This window comes from Dictyostelium discoideum, assembly GCF_000004695.1.
Source record: "Dictyostelium discoideum AX4 chromosome 5 chromosome, whole genome shotgun sequence".
NCBI classification, from domain to species: domain Eukaryota; phylum Evosea; class Eumycetozoa; order Dictyosteliales; family Dictyosteliaceae; genus Dictyostelium; species Dictyostelium discoideum.
This window is the reverse complement of record NC_007091.3, coordinates 5,017,164-5,034,389: the sequence shown is the minus strand read 5'-3', so window position 1 is coordinate 5,034,389 and position 17,226 is coordinate 5,017,164. Positions and strand designations below refer to the sequence as shown.

Here is a 17,226-nt window from a genome sequence, read left to right as displayed (position 1 = left end):
TTTAATTTTTCATCTTTTTCTTTATCTTCTTGTTCTTTTTTCTCAGGGAAAAGTGATGGATCTTTATTTTCTATTGATTGAATTAAATCTCTAATTTCACTATTTACAGGTTTCATAGATTGTTCAACATCAACAAGTGATTTGAAAAGTTTGGCACGTTCATCCTCTGGAAGAGTACGATAAACAACAGATGATTTATGAGCAGTGGCAGCACAAAAGTATTCTTTATTTTGAGTGATATCAGCAATATGTAATGCTTCGTCGAATGCTTCCATTGAAATTGAAACAACTTCTTTATCCTTTGCAGAAATTAAAGGATTTGCTAATGAACCAATATAAATTGCCAATTTAAATAATTGATTTTTTCTTTGTAAAATAAATTGATCTCTTGGAAATCCTGGCATTGATTTTAACCATAAATAAATTTCCCAAGCATCTGCATGTAATTTCATAAAACCATTATCTTTATCTTCTTTTTCTTTTTCTTCTTTTTCTTGTTGTTGATATTTTTTACTTGATGAAGTTGAAACTTTAATATCTTCATCATTATCTTGTTGTTGTTGTTGTTGTTGTTGTTGTTGAGTATCTTTATTATTTAATTGATAAATTCTATCACGATCTTGATATGTATGATCTAATTTCTTTAAATATGCATCAAATAAAGCTACAGATCTTTGAGGATTCTTTTCAGCAGAAACTGCTTTTTCTAAAATATCAACTTCCTTATCAATTTGATTTGTTTTATTATAGATATTTGTTAAAAGTTCCATTGATCTAGCATCTAATGATGCATCTTTAAATGATTTAGCAATTGATCTAATCTCTATTAATTTAGATTCAATTGGTAATGAATACTCTTTTAATTTCTCTATTGAGGTTGGAGTTGTTGATGTGGTTGCATCCAATACAATTTGATTCCAATTGATGAAACAATTTAAAATTGATACTAATGATTTACCATGATCATGTGATAATTGTTCACATAATTCATTGGCTTGTTTTGATTTATCTCTTAATTGACCTAACAATGTTGTAATTTGTTTAATTGTAGTTTCATTATTATTACCACCTGCAAATATTACTTTTACTTGTTTTTGTAAAAGTAATGAATCTGTTAAAATTTGTTGTAATTTAACTTTTTTTTCATTATCTGTTGTTGTCATATTTTTATTTTTTATTTTTTATTTTTTATTTTTTATTTTTTATTTATAGATATATTACAATATTATTACAACCACAAAAAATTATGAAAAAAAAAAAAAAAATAAAAAAATAAAAAAAAAAAAAATAAATAAATATGAAAATTTTGGTGGTGTTGAAGATGAAAAAAAAAAAAAAAAAAAAAAGAAAACAAAAATAAAAAAAAAAAGTTGGGATATTTTTATTTTTAGTTTTCAGTTTTTAAAAACTATATTTTTATTATTTTATTTTTATTATATAATTATTATACTATTTTATATATACATTTTTATTGTATTATAATTATCTTTACAAAAGGGTTTATTATTGTTTTTTTTTTTTTTTTTTTTATTTTTTAATATCTTTTTTTTTTTTTTTTTTCAGTATTTTAATATCACTTTTAATAATATTATTTTTTTTTTTTTTTTAATTTGTTTCTTGGAAAAGACTCAAAAGATTTCTTGGTGACATTTTATCACTCTCTTGAGGATGTGAATCGAAACTTCTTTTAATTGCGCAAACCTTTGAACCACTATTACCTCCACCATTAACAACATCGAGTAAAGGTAACCCTCTTTTACCTAATTTCTTTTTACTACTATTACTAAATTCACCGCTACTATTCAAATTATTCAAATTATTCAAATTATTACAACTTCCATTATTTGTGAAACCATAAAATCCATTATTATTATTATTATTTTGATTATTATTATTATTATTATTATTATTATTACTATTATTATTTTCATTTGAGAATAATTTATTACCGCTTGTATTAAAATTTGGTTTTGGAGAGATTGTTGTAACCAATGATGAAGTTGACAGTCTTCTTGAAAATGATAAAGAAGGTAGGGGTGATGATGATGAAGATTCATTATTTTCCTCTAAAATAGAAGAGAAAGAATTGTTACTATTACTCTCACTAATACCAATATTACTACTACTATTATTAAGATTATTTAAACTGAAATGAATTGGAGAATCTCTACCACTATCATCATCATCATCATCATCTTCTTCCTCATCACTAAATAATGATGAACTACTTGAACGACCAGCATTTGATCTCACAAAATGTGGTGTAGGTATAGCAAATTGATGATGTTCAAACTTTTCTTTAATTTCACGTATTTCTCCAAATTCTATTATCTCTTTTAATTCTTCATCTTTTCTTTCTTTTTGATATTGAAAATATGGTGTTATTAATTTTAAATTATAATTATTTATATTATTATTATTATCATCATTATTATCATTATTTATATTATCTGTATTATTATTATTATTATTATCTGTATTATTATTATTATTATTATCATTTTCAATATTATCAATATTTTGAAATTGATTTAAACGTTTTTGTTGAACTAATTGAATATTTTCATTTAATAAAATTTGATCTAAAGATATTCTTTCAGTTATATTTGATTTCATCATATCTAGAATTACTTGATAAAGTGAATCAGAGTATTTACCAGGTTCAAGGAAATCAATAGCTTTATCACTTCTTAACTGTTCCCATAATGGACCATTGGTTGGCATTTCATTACCAGTGACCATTTCAAAGAAAGTGACACCAATTGAGAAAATATCAGAGGGTTTACTAATCTGTTTTTTATCCAATAGGAATTCGTAGGCTAAATATCTACTATCACCTTCTAAAAAATCGAAAAATATATCATCTTCATCCAAACTTAAATTATTACAATCACTATCCATACTTGTATTATTCGATTGACATCCTCCATTACCATTATTATTATTATTTGTTGTTTCTAATTTTACAGCCATTCCAAAATCTCCAATCTTTATATTACCTTGTGATGAAATAAATAAATTCTCTGGTTTTATATCTAAATGTAACATATTATATGAATGTATATGTTGAATTCCCTAAAAAAAAAAAAAAAAAAAGTTAGTAAAAAAAAAAAAACAATTTCTTTTTTTCTGTTATTATCATTATTATTATTATTATTATTAAACATACTAAACAAACATCAAGTAAAAAATTCCAAATTAATTCTTCAGATAGTATTTGATCAGGTGAAAGTGAATCTAAAAAATCTTGAAGTGAACCATTTTCGCAAAGTTCAGTTTGAATGAAAAGTGTATTATTTTGTTCCCAACTACTGTAATATTGTAAAACATTTGTATGGGGTGGTAATGATACTGCTGCTTTAACCTCTCTAACGGCTCTTTCTCTCTCTTGAAATCCTCTAAATTGATGTCTTGCCTGTTTAATGGCATAGGAATTACCATCAAATTTACTCTTCACTTTAAAAACATCTGAAAATGATCCACTACCTAATTTACAAACTACATCAAAATTCTTATCAAATAATGAAATAACATTATTACTACTATTACTATTACTATTACTATTATAATTATTACTATTTTTATTAACACTTGATGGTATTTTATATCCACCATTATTATTATTATTATTATTATTATTATTAATACTAAGTGTATTATTACTATTTAAACTACTACTACCAAAACTACTTGAAAAATCAATATTATTACTACCACCATTTTCACAATTCATGAAATCAGATAATGATGTTGTTGGTGAAAACATTGATAGTGATGATATATGATGAATTAATGGTAGATTACTATTGACTCTACTTGCTGGTGTTGATTTTAATGGTGGTGATGGACATTTTGGTGTTTGATATTGATTTTTCTTCTTTTCGCTAAACATATTTAAATTGAATGCATTTTGTTCTGGTGTTGGTTTACATGTTGATAATGATAATGAATGTTGACCACTATTATGACCATTATTTACTGTAATTCTTATTGGGGTCTTTAGTGGTGTACTTGGTATTGAATATGTTGGTTCCATTTATTTATTTATTTATTTATTTATTTATTTATTTATTTATTTATTTAATTATTTATTTTTATATATTTATTTTTATATATTTATTTATTTATTTATATATTTATTGTTATTTGTTAATTTTCGACAGAGTGAGAGAATTTTAAACTTTTTCTTTTTTTTTAAAAAAAAAAAAAAAATCTTACTTTTTTTTTTATATTTTTTCCCAAAAAAAAAAAAAAATAAATAAAATTATTTAAAATAAAAAATAAAATTTATTTATATTTTAATTGAATTATATAATTATACGAGTGCCGATGTGTATGAATTAAATAAATTTTTTTCAAAAAAAAAAAAATTATAAAAAAAAAATAAAAAAAAATTTTAAAAAAAAAAAAAAAAAAATTCAACCAAATCAAAAAAAAAAAAAAAAAAAGAAATTCCCGCCAAAAAAAAAAGCGCGCCATGATCTTAGATCTAAAAATAATTTTCGATGAGTACTATTAATGATACAACAATTGTTTATTATTATAACTATTTTTATTATTGTTAATATTATTTTAAAATTAAAATAATATTATTGTTAATATTATTTTAAAATTAAAATAATACTACTATATTTTTTTTTTTTTTTGATTTTTTTTTTTTTTTTTTAAAAACTTATTAATATTTTCTAACAGCTGGACTTGCTTTTGAAACTACAGTTGCAGTTGAAGTAACAGATGATCTAATATTAGTACTACCACCATTAGATTCTTTTAATTCTCTTAATTCTTTTTCGAGTGCACTAATCTTTTGATTTAATAATGCAGTTTCTTTTTGATGAGCTTCAACCAATTTCTTTGTGAAATCAGTAATGAGTGGTTGAAGAATTTTATCGAATTGAGTTGATGCTGATGATGATACAATTGATGCTGATGATGTAACTGGTTTTGATGGTACTGCTGGTGTAAATGCAGTGGTTGGAGTTGGTGTTGGAGTTGGGGTTGGAGTTGGGGTTGGAGTTGGGGTTGATGGTTCAGCTGGTTTAACAACTGGAGTAGGGGTTGGTGTTACAGGGGTTGGTGTTACAGGAGTTGGTGTTGGTGTTGGAGTTGGTGCTACTGGTTTAATGACTGGTGCAATTGTAGATTTTGGTGATGGAGATGGTGCAGTTGGTAAATCTCTTTTTAATGGTGTATGTGGTGTTGTAGTGGTATTTGCTTTAAGATTTGGTGCTATAAATGCTGTTGGTGGTGGTTGAATAGTTTGTGTTGGTGTTGGAGTTGGTGTTGGTGTAACTGGGGTTGGTGTTGGTGTTGGTGTAACTGGGGTTGTTTTAGTTGGTGTAGTTGTATTTGTAGTTGCTTGAGGTTGTTGTGGTTGTTGTTGTTGTTGTTGTTGTTGTTGTTGTTGTTGATCATCAATTGTAGAATCAGTTGATTCATAATATGAATAATCACTATAATCTGTAACACTTGCTTCAGGTTCAACCCAATCAACGCAAGTATTTGGGAAATAACCAGTTTTACCATTATTTACACCTTCCCACCAATAATCACTTTCCCATGAGTAAACAGTTATAATTTCACCTGTTTTCAATTCGATTTCACCATCATCTTGTGGAATATGATCATAAACAACTCTTGCCTTTGGATAAAGATGACTAAAATCTTCACCAGTGTATTCATCAGCATTGTCAGTTGATGATGGTTGATTTACACTATCACCATTGTTATCAGTGGCAGAAGAGGTGGATGCAGAAGTTGAAGTTGAAGTTTGTTGTTGCTCATATGGACCAACAAAAGCTTTTGGAAAGTAACCCATTTGACCATTTAACTGACCACCATACCAATCAGGATCTTCATCATGAATGATATCAATGATGTCACCAGCAACGATTGACAATTCATCGTTTGTACTCTTTGTATAATCGAATAAGGCCACTACTTTCTTTTTAGTTTGAATACCAGTTGCACCAAGACCTAAGCTCTTTTTCAATTCGATCACTTTTTGAATGACTTTTTGTTCTTTCTTTCTCAATGAATCGATTTCATTCTTTTTAGTTTCAACTTGTTTATCCAATGCCTCCATTGCCTTGAGATCTTTCGAACGCTCGTAAACCTCTCTCATATGCTCCATACCCTTTCTTTGCTTAACTAAAGATTCAATGGATTCTCTGATCTTTGTCAATTGCTGCTCCATTGCTTTTGGGTCGGTGTCTAGTGATCTCAATTTGGTGACGTTGGACTCCAATTGCTGTTTTCTTTGTTTCATCTCCTCCAAATGTTTGGTCTTCTCCTTGATATTGTTTTCAACGAGTTTCACTTGTTTATCGTCTTTTTGCATTTGATAAACTTGTGACATCTTAGTCATACCCTTGACACCGCTATCTGCCTCATTGATATAGGTTTGTAAATCTCTAATCTCCTTTTCCATATCTTCAATCTCCTTCATACCATTATCCAATTCCTTCACTGTGAATTTCAATACACAATTATGTGTATCACTATTGGTATACTCTGATTCATAACCTGATGGTGCAATCTTTCTAAATCCTTTTCTACCAAAATATGGATTATTCCAAAAGAATTCAAATGTTCCTTCACTACCATCAATTGTATAAATTGATCCTGCTTCTGTACTACCCATCATACTTGATTCTGATCCAAATTCAACTGTACTATATTATTAAATATAAAATGTTAATTTTTTTTTTATTTTTTTTATTTTTATTTTTTTTTTTTTTTTTTTTTTATATATTGACATACCTTAATGGTAAAATAGTTTCAGGTGGTTGTACTCTCCATGATCCAGATGTGATTGGGTGAGATTTTAATACTAATTTCTTATTTGTAGTGTTATAAATTGAAACTCTAACACTACGTGATGCTTTATTTAATTCTTCTAATGGATCCATTTTTATTTTTTGTATATTATAAATATGTTTATATACAACAAATATATATTTTTTAAAAAAAAAAAAAAAAAAAAAAATCAAAGGTTGGAATTTTTTTTTTTTTTTTTTGAAAAGATTTTTTTTTTTTATTTTTTTTTTTTATTTTTTTTTTTTTTTTAATTAATTTTAATACTCTTTCAAATAATCTCAATTTTTTTTTTTTTTTTTTTATTTTTTTTTTTTTTTTATTAAATTTATTCATAATATTTAAATACGATCAATATCTTTGAGAATTAATTTATTTGTTTTTTCATTATTTTATTTTTATTTTTATTTTATTTTATTTTATTTTATTTTTTTTTTTTTATTTTTTTTTTTCATTTTATTTTTTTGTTTAATTGATTTGGATGACCAACAATTAGATGGGTTGCATATTTTATATTTTGATATTATTATTATTATTTATTATTTTGATTATTTATTCAAAGAAATTATTTAATAATTTTTCAGATTCACTGATTGTTTTGGCATTAACTGGTTGAGTATCGAAATAATTTACAACGTGACTTCTAGTTTTTAATAATGACATTGCATCGAAAAGTTCAGTTTCACCAATGAATGCTAATCTATCTAATTGATTCTTTTCAGTAACTTCTTCAAATTCAACAAAGTTGCCTATTAATAAAATGATTTTATATAAATTAATGAATTAGTATATATTGATTGATTATGATATATAAATATATATACACCTCAGTCACATTGCATTTATGAGTGAGTGTTGGGTTGAGTGATAATGATAATGATAATGATGATAATTATGATGATATTACTTCTAAATCTATTTCTCATTTCTGACATATTATAAGAAAGATTGTAATGTTGAATTAAATGTGGAATTGATCTAATGCAATTTCTGTAGAGTTTGAAACATCTTCTACGTGCTTGTTGTTGTGTGAGTGAAACCAATGCTGGTCTCATTTGTTTCATAGCTTGCATATTTGATGACATTTTGATTCGTATATATGTGTGTTGTGTGTGGTGGGAAGCGTGTGTGTGTGTGGTATTACTGATGAATGATAAATGTTTGATTTTTTTTTTTTTTTTTTTTTGGTACAGAAATGTTTTTTTTTCTTTTTTTTTTTTTTTTACTATTATTATTAAATAATTATTTTTATAATATTTCACTATCAGACAAACTGACTTAATTACGAATGAAAATCAATAAAAAAAAAAAATAAAAAAAATGGGATGTTGTAAATTTTATATAATAAACGTATTATGCGAATTAAAAAAAAAAAAAAAAAAAAAAAATTTCAAATTTTTTTTTTTTTTTTTTTTATTTTTTTTTATTTTTTCTTTTTTTGCCCATCATAAAATCTTTTAATTTTTTTTTTTTTTTTTTTTTTTTTTTTTAGCTACATGTATAATAATAATATATAAATATTTTTTTTTTATTTAATTTTTTATTTTTTTTTTTAAACTTTTTTTTATTTTATAATCTCAACTTTATTTATTTATTTATTTATTTATTTATTCTTTTAAAAAAACCTATATATATTGCCTTAAATTAGATATTATATAATTTGTATATTTTTAACCAAAAAAAAAAAAAAAAAAAAAAAAAATATAAAAAAAAAAAAAAAAACCCAACAAAAAAATTATTGTGTGTATCATTAAAATTGTATAGTATCAAAAATAATAATAAATAAAACAATAAATAAAATTTAAAAAAGATAAAAAAAAAATGGAAGAAGATAATATTGTAGATAGTAAAGAGATAGAGAATAATGTTGAAGATAAAAAAGAAGAAACTCCATCATCATCACCATCACCATCATCATCATTACAACAACAACAAGAAGAAGGAGGAGTTGTTAAACAAGCTGTATCAAATTTAGTTTCATCATCAATTACATTACATGATGATGCAAAATTAATTCAAGTAACAGGTAAAGATGAACCATTTCATTTCATTTCAGTACCAATGTCAGTTGAATTTTTAAATTTAGAGGATGTTTTCATTATGCAAAGTGATGCTTATATTTTCGTATGGTGTTCTGAACAAGCAAACATTAAAAAGAAAGCTAAAGCCGTACAAATGGCTCAAAAATTAAAAGTTGAAATTGGTTGTCAAAGAGCAGTTCAAGTTTTAGGTATGTTTAATTTGTTTTAATAAAAAATAAATAAAAAAAAATAAATAATACTAATATTATGATTTTTTTTTTTTTTTTTTATTTTTAAAAAAAGAAATTGGAGAAGAACATCCAACATTTTTATTTTGTTTAGGAGTTCCAAAAGGTACAAAATTAAATGTTACAAAAGAAAAGAATGATATATTCCAAGTTGACGAAGATGATGAAGAACAAGTGTTAGAGCCCGAATTCTTTTTATTTAAGATATTTACAGGTACCGATGGTAAACCATCAATTAAACCAATGGAAGAGGATGAAGGTATAAATCAAGAGATGTTAGAATCATCAGCATGTTTCATATTGGATTGTGAGCATGAGATGTACATTTGGTTAGGAAAAGGTGTAAAGAAATCAACTAAAGATACATTGATACCAGTTGCAAAGAAAATTTGGACCCAATATGATAGACCTGAATACTATGGTAAACTCAAATTACAACCAATCATAACCTGGGTATTCGATGGTGCCGAAAGTTGCTTATTCAAGAGTAAATTCAGTAAATGGGTAGAGAAAGCACAACCATTACAAACCTCCTACTTGTCATTATCCTCAAAGAAAAAGGAGGCTTTAAATTTCGATGTATCCTCAATGCATCAAGATAAAGAAGTACCAGTGATTAACATTGGCGCTGCATCAGATTATAGTAATGGTAAACTATTGGTATGGTGTTCTGGTGGTGGCAGTGGTAATAAATGGAATAAAGTGGAGGAAGACGATTTTGGTATTTTCTATTCCAACAAATCATACGTTTGCCATTTCATTTATAAACCAGAGAATAAGAATTCAATTCGTTCCGTGATCTTCTTTTGGGAGGGTCTATACTCTAACCAACGTAATTACATTGGCTACAAGTTTGGTCTCTACAAGGAGATTCAAAAGAAGATGGAAGGTTTGAAATCAGATGATCCCGTCGAATATAGAATCTCTCAAAATAAAGAACCACAAGAATTTATCAATCTCTTTGGTACAGAATTATTAGTACTCAATGAAGAGTTGGCTTTGAAACCAATGATATTTCAAGTACGTGCCAATAGAGGTACTCAATTATTCCCTGATCCAGACTCTTGTAATGCTAAACTCTTAAACTCTTTAGACTCTTTTGTTTTCCTTTTCCCAAATAAATATATCATCGTTTGGCATGGTAAAGTTTCAACTGAACACCAAAGAGAATTGGCTGCTGATTTATTCACTTTCTTACCACCAGAATATGAAGCTGGTGTTAAAGAATTTGACCAAGGAAAAGAAAGTGATAACTTTTGGAAAATTATTGGTGGTAATTCTAATGATATTGTTATAAATACTTTTATAAATGAAAATAAAGAAGAAAAAGAAAAAGAAGAAGAAGAAAAAGAAGAAGAGGAAGAAGAAGAGGAAGAAGAAGAAGAAGAAGAAGAAGAAGAAAAAGATAATAATAAAACAACAACAATAATTAAACATTTAAGACCAAAGAAAATTAAATTATTTTTATGCACAGATAATTCTGGTATCTTTAAAGCAGATCAAATTAATCCATTCTCTCAAGTTGATTTAAATTCTCAAGAGTGTGTATTGTTAGATGTTTACCATAAAGTTTTCCTTTGGAAAGGTTCAAAGAGTACTGATCAAAAATTAAATGATACTCAAGACTTGGCTAAACAATACATTGAGACTGCAAATGATCAAAGACCCTCTGATTGTTCAGTTGAGTTGGTTGAACAATACAATGAATCACCACTCTTTAAATCTTATTTCCATTCTTGGAAAGTTACCCCTCCAAAAGTTTTCATTGATCCAATCATTTCTTATAAACAAAAATTGGCTGAAAGATTACAAAAAGAAAAGGAAGATTTAGAAAAATTAAAACAACAACAAGAACAAGAACAAGAACAACAACAAAAAGAAAATAATAAAATTGTTGAAGAAGTTAAAGAGGAGGTTAAAGAAGAGGATGTTAAAGAAGAAGTTAAAGAAGAGGAGGTTAAAGAAGAGGAGGTTAAAGAAGAGGAGGTTAAAGAAGTAGCCAAAGAAGAAACTAAAGAGGAAATTAAAGAAGAGGTCAATGACGAAGCCACCGAGGTAAAAGAAGTTAACCAAGTTGAAGAGGAAGTTAAAGAGGAGGAAGTTAAAGAAGAGGTCAAGGTGGAGGTCAAAGAGGAAGAGGTTAAGGGGGAGGCCAAAGAAGAAGAGGTTAAAGAGGAGGAAGTTAAAGAAGAAGAGGTTAAGGAGGAGGTTAAAGAAGTCAAAGAGGAAGTCAAAGAAGAAGTTAAACAAGATAAAGAAGAGGAGGTTAACGAAGAAATCAAAGAAGAAACTAAGGAAGAAGAAACTAAAGAAGATGATAATAAAGAGGATGAAAAAGTAAATGAAGAAAATGAAACAGTAAATGAAGAAAATGAAGTTGGTATCATCGTATCACCACCATCAGAAAAAGTTGATGAAGCCAATAGTTCTTCAACAATATCTTCACCAGAGAATGAAGGATCAGTATCGGTTAAAGACAAGAGAAAATCAAATGAACCTATAACTCCAAGTGTAGTCTCATCTAGTGGTGACTTACTCTTTGCCTATGAACCATATCATGGCCCTCCAATTCATTCATCAAATAGTCCCAAACAAGGTAGAAAAGGTGGAAGGAAATCACATGGTAAAAATCAACCACAACATAAAAAAAACCATAGCGTTGATCAATCTCCATTATCTTCTCCAATCATTCCAAACAAATCTTTAAATTTAGATATCGATAACCAATCATTTGATTTAAATAGCATCAATAACAATAACTCTGTCGAGGTTTTAGATGGCGCTTCATCACCACTTTCTTTCTCTTCCTCTTCAATTAATTCAAATAGTACTCATAATACTCCATCAAAGAAAAATAAAAATAAGAATAAGAAAAAACATAATAGAAGTAGTTCACTCACTCACGCTTAATTATTTAATAATTTAATAATTTAATAATAAATAATTAATAATTAATAATTAATAATTAATAATTAATAATAATAATAATAATAATTAATAATAATAATAATAATAATAATAATAATAATAATAATAATAATAATAATAATAATAATAATAATAATAATAATAATAATAATAATAATAATAATAATAAAAAAAAAAAAATTTTTTTACATAATAATACGTAATACCTAAATAGTAATTACTATCATTAAATGTTGTAATTTTAAATGAAAATTCAAAATATCTATTTATATAACCAGGAAAAAAAAAAAAATAATAAAGAAATAAAAAAAATTAAAAAAAATAATAACAACAAAATTTAAAATTTTTTTTTTTTTTTTTTTTTTTTCTTTTTTGTGGGGTTTGCTTGGGGGAAAAAAAAAAAAAACAAAAAGTGGAAATAAGGCAAGTGCCATCGCTATAATGCTGAAATTTTACCTTTTTTTTTATTTATAACCAATCAAAAATTTAAAAAAAAAAAAAAAAAAAACTTTATGATAAAGAATGGTTGGGATTACAATTTTTGGAAATTTACCAAAAAAAGATAGTGTTTTTTTTTAAAAATAAATTTATTTTATTTTTTTTTATTATTTAATCTCAGAATTCTTTTTTTAAAACTTTCTTAAAATGGAGAAAAGTAATTATTAAAAAAAATAAAAATAAAAATAATTTTCAACAACCAAACAACACACTTGAAATATTCCAACCCCCAACCACCCACCCCAAATAATATTAATATTATTAAATATTAATATTTTTATTTATTTTTCATTTCTTTTTTTTTTTTTTTCCTCTTTCCATTACATTACCAATTTTAAATTTCATAATCAATTAAAAAAAAAAAAAAAAAAAAAAAAAAATAGGTGGAGTTTTATATGGAAGCTATACCACTATAATAAAATAATAAAATGTTTTAAGATTTAGAATATACTCTCTAAAAGAATTTAATTTTTTTTTTAAAAAAAAAAAAAAAAAAAAAAAAAAAAAAAAAAAAAAAAAAAAAAAAAAAAAATAGGAAATTAAAAAAAAAAGTAGATAAAAAAAATTATTTAGGTTATTGTAAATTATTGGTTTTTATTAGTAAAAAAAAAAAAAAACTAAAAAAAAATCTGTAAAAAATCTGTAAAAAAAAAAATTCTCATTTTAAAAGAAGGTAAGATAAAGTTTGAAAGGAATTCTAAAAAGGAGATACCATCCCGTTTATATATAAATAAATTATTGGTTATAATAATCGCTATTATATTCCAGTTTGGAAAATATTAAAAAAATAAAAAAAAATAATAAAATTTCCTTTTTTGGACTTTGTTGTTGTTTTTTTAGATCAATTTAACATTATATTAGTCATTGTTTACAATTTGTTACATAAATTTCATTTGATATTTTTATTTTGATTAAATTACTAATAATAAAAATTAATTTTATCGATAGTTTAATTATTATTTATTTTTTACAACTGCATTAAAAAAAAAAAAAAAAAAATTTTATAATTACCTAAATGAAAATTATTTGATAACAACAATGGAAAAACAAAAAAATATTTCTATTAAAAAATTTGCAAATCCATTGTCTTTTCCTCATGAATTTAGGACAAATTTACATAAATCAACATTTTTAGACGCAAGTTTATTAGAATTACCAAATATAAGTGTTGATAAAACTAAAAATGAAAATAATTTTTCAATCACTGATAAAATTTTAATGGAGAGTTTAAAAGGTAAAATTTTACCATAAATTTAAAAAAAAACGACAAATTTTAAAATACTAATAATTTTAAAATTATCATAATTTTTTTTTCTAGAAAATGAGTTCAAAATAAGAGAGTTCATTAAAAACCAAGAAAGTGGAAATAGAGTTTTAATGATTGATAAAAATTCTTTAAAAGAATTATTTAATATTAATGATAATCAGGCTTTGGATTTAATATTCAATCAATATGTTCAATCTACAAGGCCAAATTTAATTAGAAAATCAAGTAATAGTAGTTTAAATATAGATTTAAAAAAAGAAATTAAAAAAAAAACAAAAAAATCAAGAAAATCATTTTCCAGAAATTCAAAATTAAATAATAATGATAGTAAAATAGATGATAAAAATGATAATTATATAGATAAAATAAATGATATTAATAATTTTAATAGCGATATTGAAGAAATATTTAAAAAGAAAAAAGAAATTGAAAATACTTTAAAAATTCCAATAGGTGGTAATTCTTTCCCAATCCCTGTAGAGTTTAATAATAATAATAATAATAATAATAATAATAATAATAATAATAATAATAATTATAATAATAATATTGATAATAACAATAATAACAATAATAATAATAATAATAATAATATTAATAATTGTAATAATAATAATATTAATAATGATAATAATAATAATAATAATAATGATAATGATAATAATAATATTAATACTGTTGATAATCATGATGATGATATTATAAATAATAGCAATAATTTTAATAAAAATGAATATCCATCAAGTAATATATCACCAATATCTCCAAAATCTTCAATATCAAGTTTTCCAACAAATTTAAATAATTCAATAAATAATACAGGTTCAATGGTTTCAGATTCTTTAAGTTCTTGTAGAAATTCGATTTCGTCTAGTTCAATTGATTCAAGTGTTGCTTCAATTCCTATAACAATACAATCAATAGATTTTGAAGATAAGAATATTAAATCAGACCAATTTAAAATAATATCAAAATCAAATATAGAAAATACAATTGAAACAAACCCAATACCTCCATTCAATCAAACCAATAACCAATGTGAAGTTCAGTTACAATCACATTCTTTACCAACAATTTTAAAACAACCACATATTTATAAATCAAAATCATTTTCTAGTAGTATCAATAGTAATAGTAAAATTAAAAAAATTAAAAAATCAAGATCATTTGAAATTGAATCAAAAATTAATTTATTTGATGTAATTAATCATATATATTTAAACCTTTCAAAAGTTGGTAGTGAAGAACAAAAAATAACCAGTATGTATTAAATTAACAAATGATTAATATATTGTTGTAAAAATATATGAAACTAATTTAATATTTTAAAGGTGTTTTTAAATTATATGATATATATGATAAGGGTTTTATTTCAAGAGATGATTTAAAAGAAGTATTAAATTATAGAACTAAACAAAATGGGTTAAAATTTCAAGACTTTACAATGGAAAGTTTGATTGATCACATTTTTCAACAATTTGATAAAAATATGGATGGATATATAGATTTTGAAGAATTTAAAAGTGAATTAACAATTAACAATGAAAATAAAGTAAAAGAAAAAGAAGAAAATACAAATTATAATTTTAAAGAAGAAAATATTGGAATATATACGGAAAAAGAAAGTTTTCATAGTTTAAAAAGATATTTAAAAATTGAAGGATCAAAATTATTTTTTATATCTTTATTTTTTATTATAAATTCAATTTTAGTAATAACAAGTTTTTTAAATGTTCATGCAAATAATAAAAGAGCAATAGAATTATTTGGCCCGGGTGTATATATAACAAGAATTGCAGCTCAATTAATTGAATTCAATGCAGCAATAATTTTAATGACAATGTGTAAACAATTATTTACAATGATTAGAAATACCAAATTTAAATTTTTATTTCCAGTTGATAAATATATGACATTTCATAAATTAATTGGTTATACATTAATCATTGCTTCATTTTTACATACTATTGGTTGGATTGTTGGTATGGCAGTTGCAACTGGTAAACCTGATAATATTTTTTATGATTGTTTAGCACCTCATTTTAAATTTAGGCCAACAGTTTGGGAAATGATTTTTAATAGTTTACCAGGTGTAACAGGTTTCATTATGATATCATTTTTAATAATTATGGCAATTTTATCTTTAAAAATTATTAGGAAATCTAATTTTGAAGTAAGTTTTTTTTTTTAAAAAAAAAAAAAAAAAAAAAATTAATTATTTTTTATTATATAATTTTATAGTTATTTTATTATAGTCATCATTTATTTATTGGATTTTATGTTTTATTAATTTTACATGGTACAATGGGTTGGATTAGACCACCAACATTTTGGAAATGGTTTATTGTTCCAGGTTTCTTTTATACAGTTGATAGAAGTTTTAGATTGTTTAAAAGAACTCATAGAGTTGAAGTTTTAGATTATTGTTTAAAGAACGAAAGAGTAATTAATTTAACATTTAGTAAACCACCATCATTCGATTATAAACCTGGACAATATTTATTGATCAATGTACCACATATTTCAAAATTACAATGGCATCCATTTACAATGACCTCATCACCATTAGAGGATAAAATATATGTTCATATTAGAGTAACAGGTAATTGGACAAAGAAATTATTTAGATGGTTATCAATTAAAAAACAATTACAACAACAACAACAATTATATAATAATATTAAACAACAAAATGTATTGCCTGATGGTTCTAATTTTATTATTAATAATAATAATAATATTGATCAAATTGATTTAGAAATTGGTTTAAAACCATTTCGAATTAATATTGATGGTCCATTTGGATCATCAAGTCAATATGCATTAAAACAAAAACAAGTTATATTAGTGGGTGCAGGTATTGGTGTTTCACCAATGGCATCATTATTAAAGGATATTTCATTAAAGAAACAGAGATTACAATTATTAAATCAAGGTGATCAAATTGCATTGGAACAAAGTAAAAATGAGATTACAACAAAGTTTGGTTTAGGTAATCTTGAAAAGGTTCATTTCTTTTGGCTCAATAGAGATCAACATAGTTTCCAATGGTTTGAAGACCTATTAATTGATATCTCAACGAATGGTAATAGTAATTTACCAAAAATATCCATTAATACCTTTAACACTCGTGTTTTTCCAAAGAATGATGTTAGAGTGTTTATGTTATGGAATGGTTTAGATAAACTATTCAAAGCACAAGGTTTAGATCCAACCACTAATTTACCATTTAAAACTCATTGGGGAAGACCAAATTGGGATACAATTTTCCAATATTACTCTAAAAAGTATTCCGGTGAATCAATTAGTGTATTTTGTTGTGGTCCTTCTCAATTATCAAAAGAACTTTATGAAAAATGTAGATATTATACTTGTTTAAAAACTGGTGGTACCAAATTTTATTTTCATAAAGAAAACTTTTAAAAAAAAAAAAAAAAAAACATTAAAA

General features: G+C 24.2%; 6 protein-coding genes across 6 annotated transcripts in view; 2 read left to right on the top strand and 4 right to left on the bottom strand.

Moving 5' to 3' along the window:
• The window catches only part of DDB_G0291135 (hypothetical protein), a gene marked incomplete at both ends in the record, with an annotated part of 1,185 nt that extends 22 nt beyond the window's left edge, over positions 1–1,163 (bottom strand). The window contains one exon of the mRNA XM_630259.1: positions 1–1,163. This exon is cut by the window's left edge and continues 22 nt beyond it. Coding sequence (XP_635351.1) covers positions 1–1,163 — 1,163 coding nt within the window.
• A 442-nt stretch (positions 1,164–1,605) lies between these two features.
• On the bottom strand, positions 1,606–4,036 carry DDB_G0291133 (WEE1 family protein kinase; the record flags this gene model as incomplete). The annotated part of the gene is made up of 2 exons (XM_630258.1): positions 1,606–3,075; positions 3,170–4,036. The coding sequence occupies 2 exons, from the start codon at positions 4,034–4,036 to the stop codon at positions 1,606–1,608; spliced, it is 2,337 nt and encodes a 778-aa protein (XP_635350.1).
• Positions 4,037–4,675: 639 nt separating this feature from the next.
• Positions 4,676–6,911, bottom strand: DDB_G0291131 (hypothetical protein; the record flags this gene model as incomplete). The annotated part of the gene is made up of 2 exons (XM_630257.1): positions 4,676–6,674; positions 6,763–6,911. 2 exons carry the CDS (start codon positions 6,909–6,911, stop codon positions 4,676–4,678), a joined length of 2,148 nt encoding a protein of 715 aa, XP_635349.1.
• A 457-nt stretch (positions 6,912–7,368) lies between these two features.
• Positions 7,369–7,901, bottom strand: ndufa6 (NADH dehydrogenase ubiquinone 1 alpha subcomplex subunit 6; the record flags this gene model as incomplete). Its single annotated transcript, XM_630256.1, has 2 exons — positions 7,369–7,565; positions 7,724–7,901. The coding sequence occupies 2 exons, from the start codon at positions 7,899–7,901 to the stop codon at positions 7,369–7,371; spliced, it is 375 nt and encodes a 124-aa protein (XP_635348.1).
• Positions 7,902–8,637: 736 nt separating this feature from the next.
• Positions 8,638–11,995, top strand: gnrA (gelsolin-related protein; the record flags this gene model as incomplete). Its single annotated transcript, XM_630255.1, has 2 exons — positions 8,638–9,046; positions 9,141–11,995. 2 exons carry the CDS (start codon positions 8,638–8,640, stop codon positions 11,993–11,995), a joined length of 3,264 nt encoding a protein of 1,087 aa, XP_635347.1.
• A 1,554-nt stretch (positions 11,996–13,549) lies between these two features.
• noxC (superoxide-generating NADPH oxidase flavocytochrome) lies at positions 13,550–17,201 on the top strand (the record flags this gene model as incomplete). Its single annotated transcript, XM_630295.1, has 4 exons — positions 13,550–13,745; positions 13,830–15,038; positions 15,110–15,951; positions 16,020–17,201. 4 exons carry the CDS (start codon positions 13,550–13,552, stop codon positions 17,199–17,201), a joined length of 3,429 nt encoding a protein of 1,142 aa, XP_635387.1.
• Between the last annotated feature and the right edge of the window lie 25 nt (positions 17,202–17,226).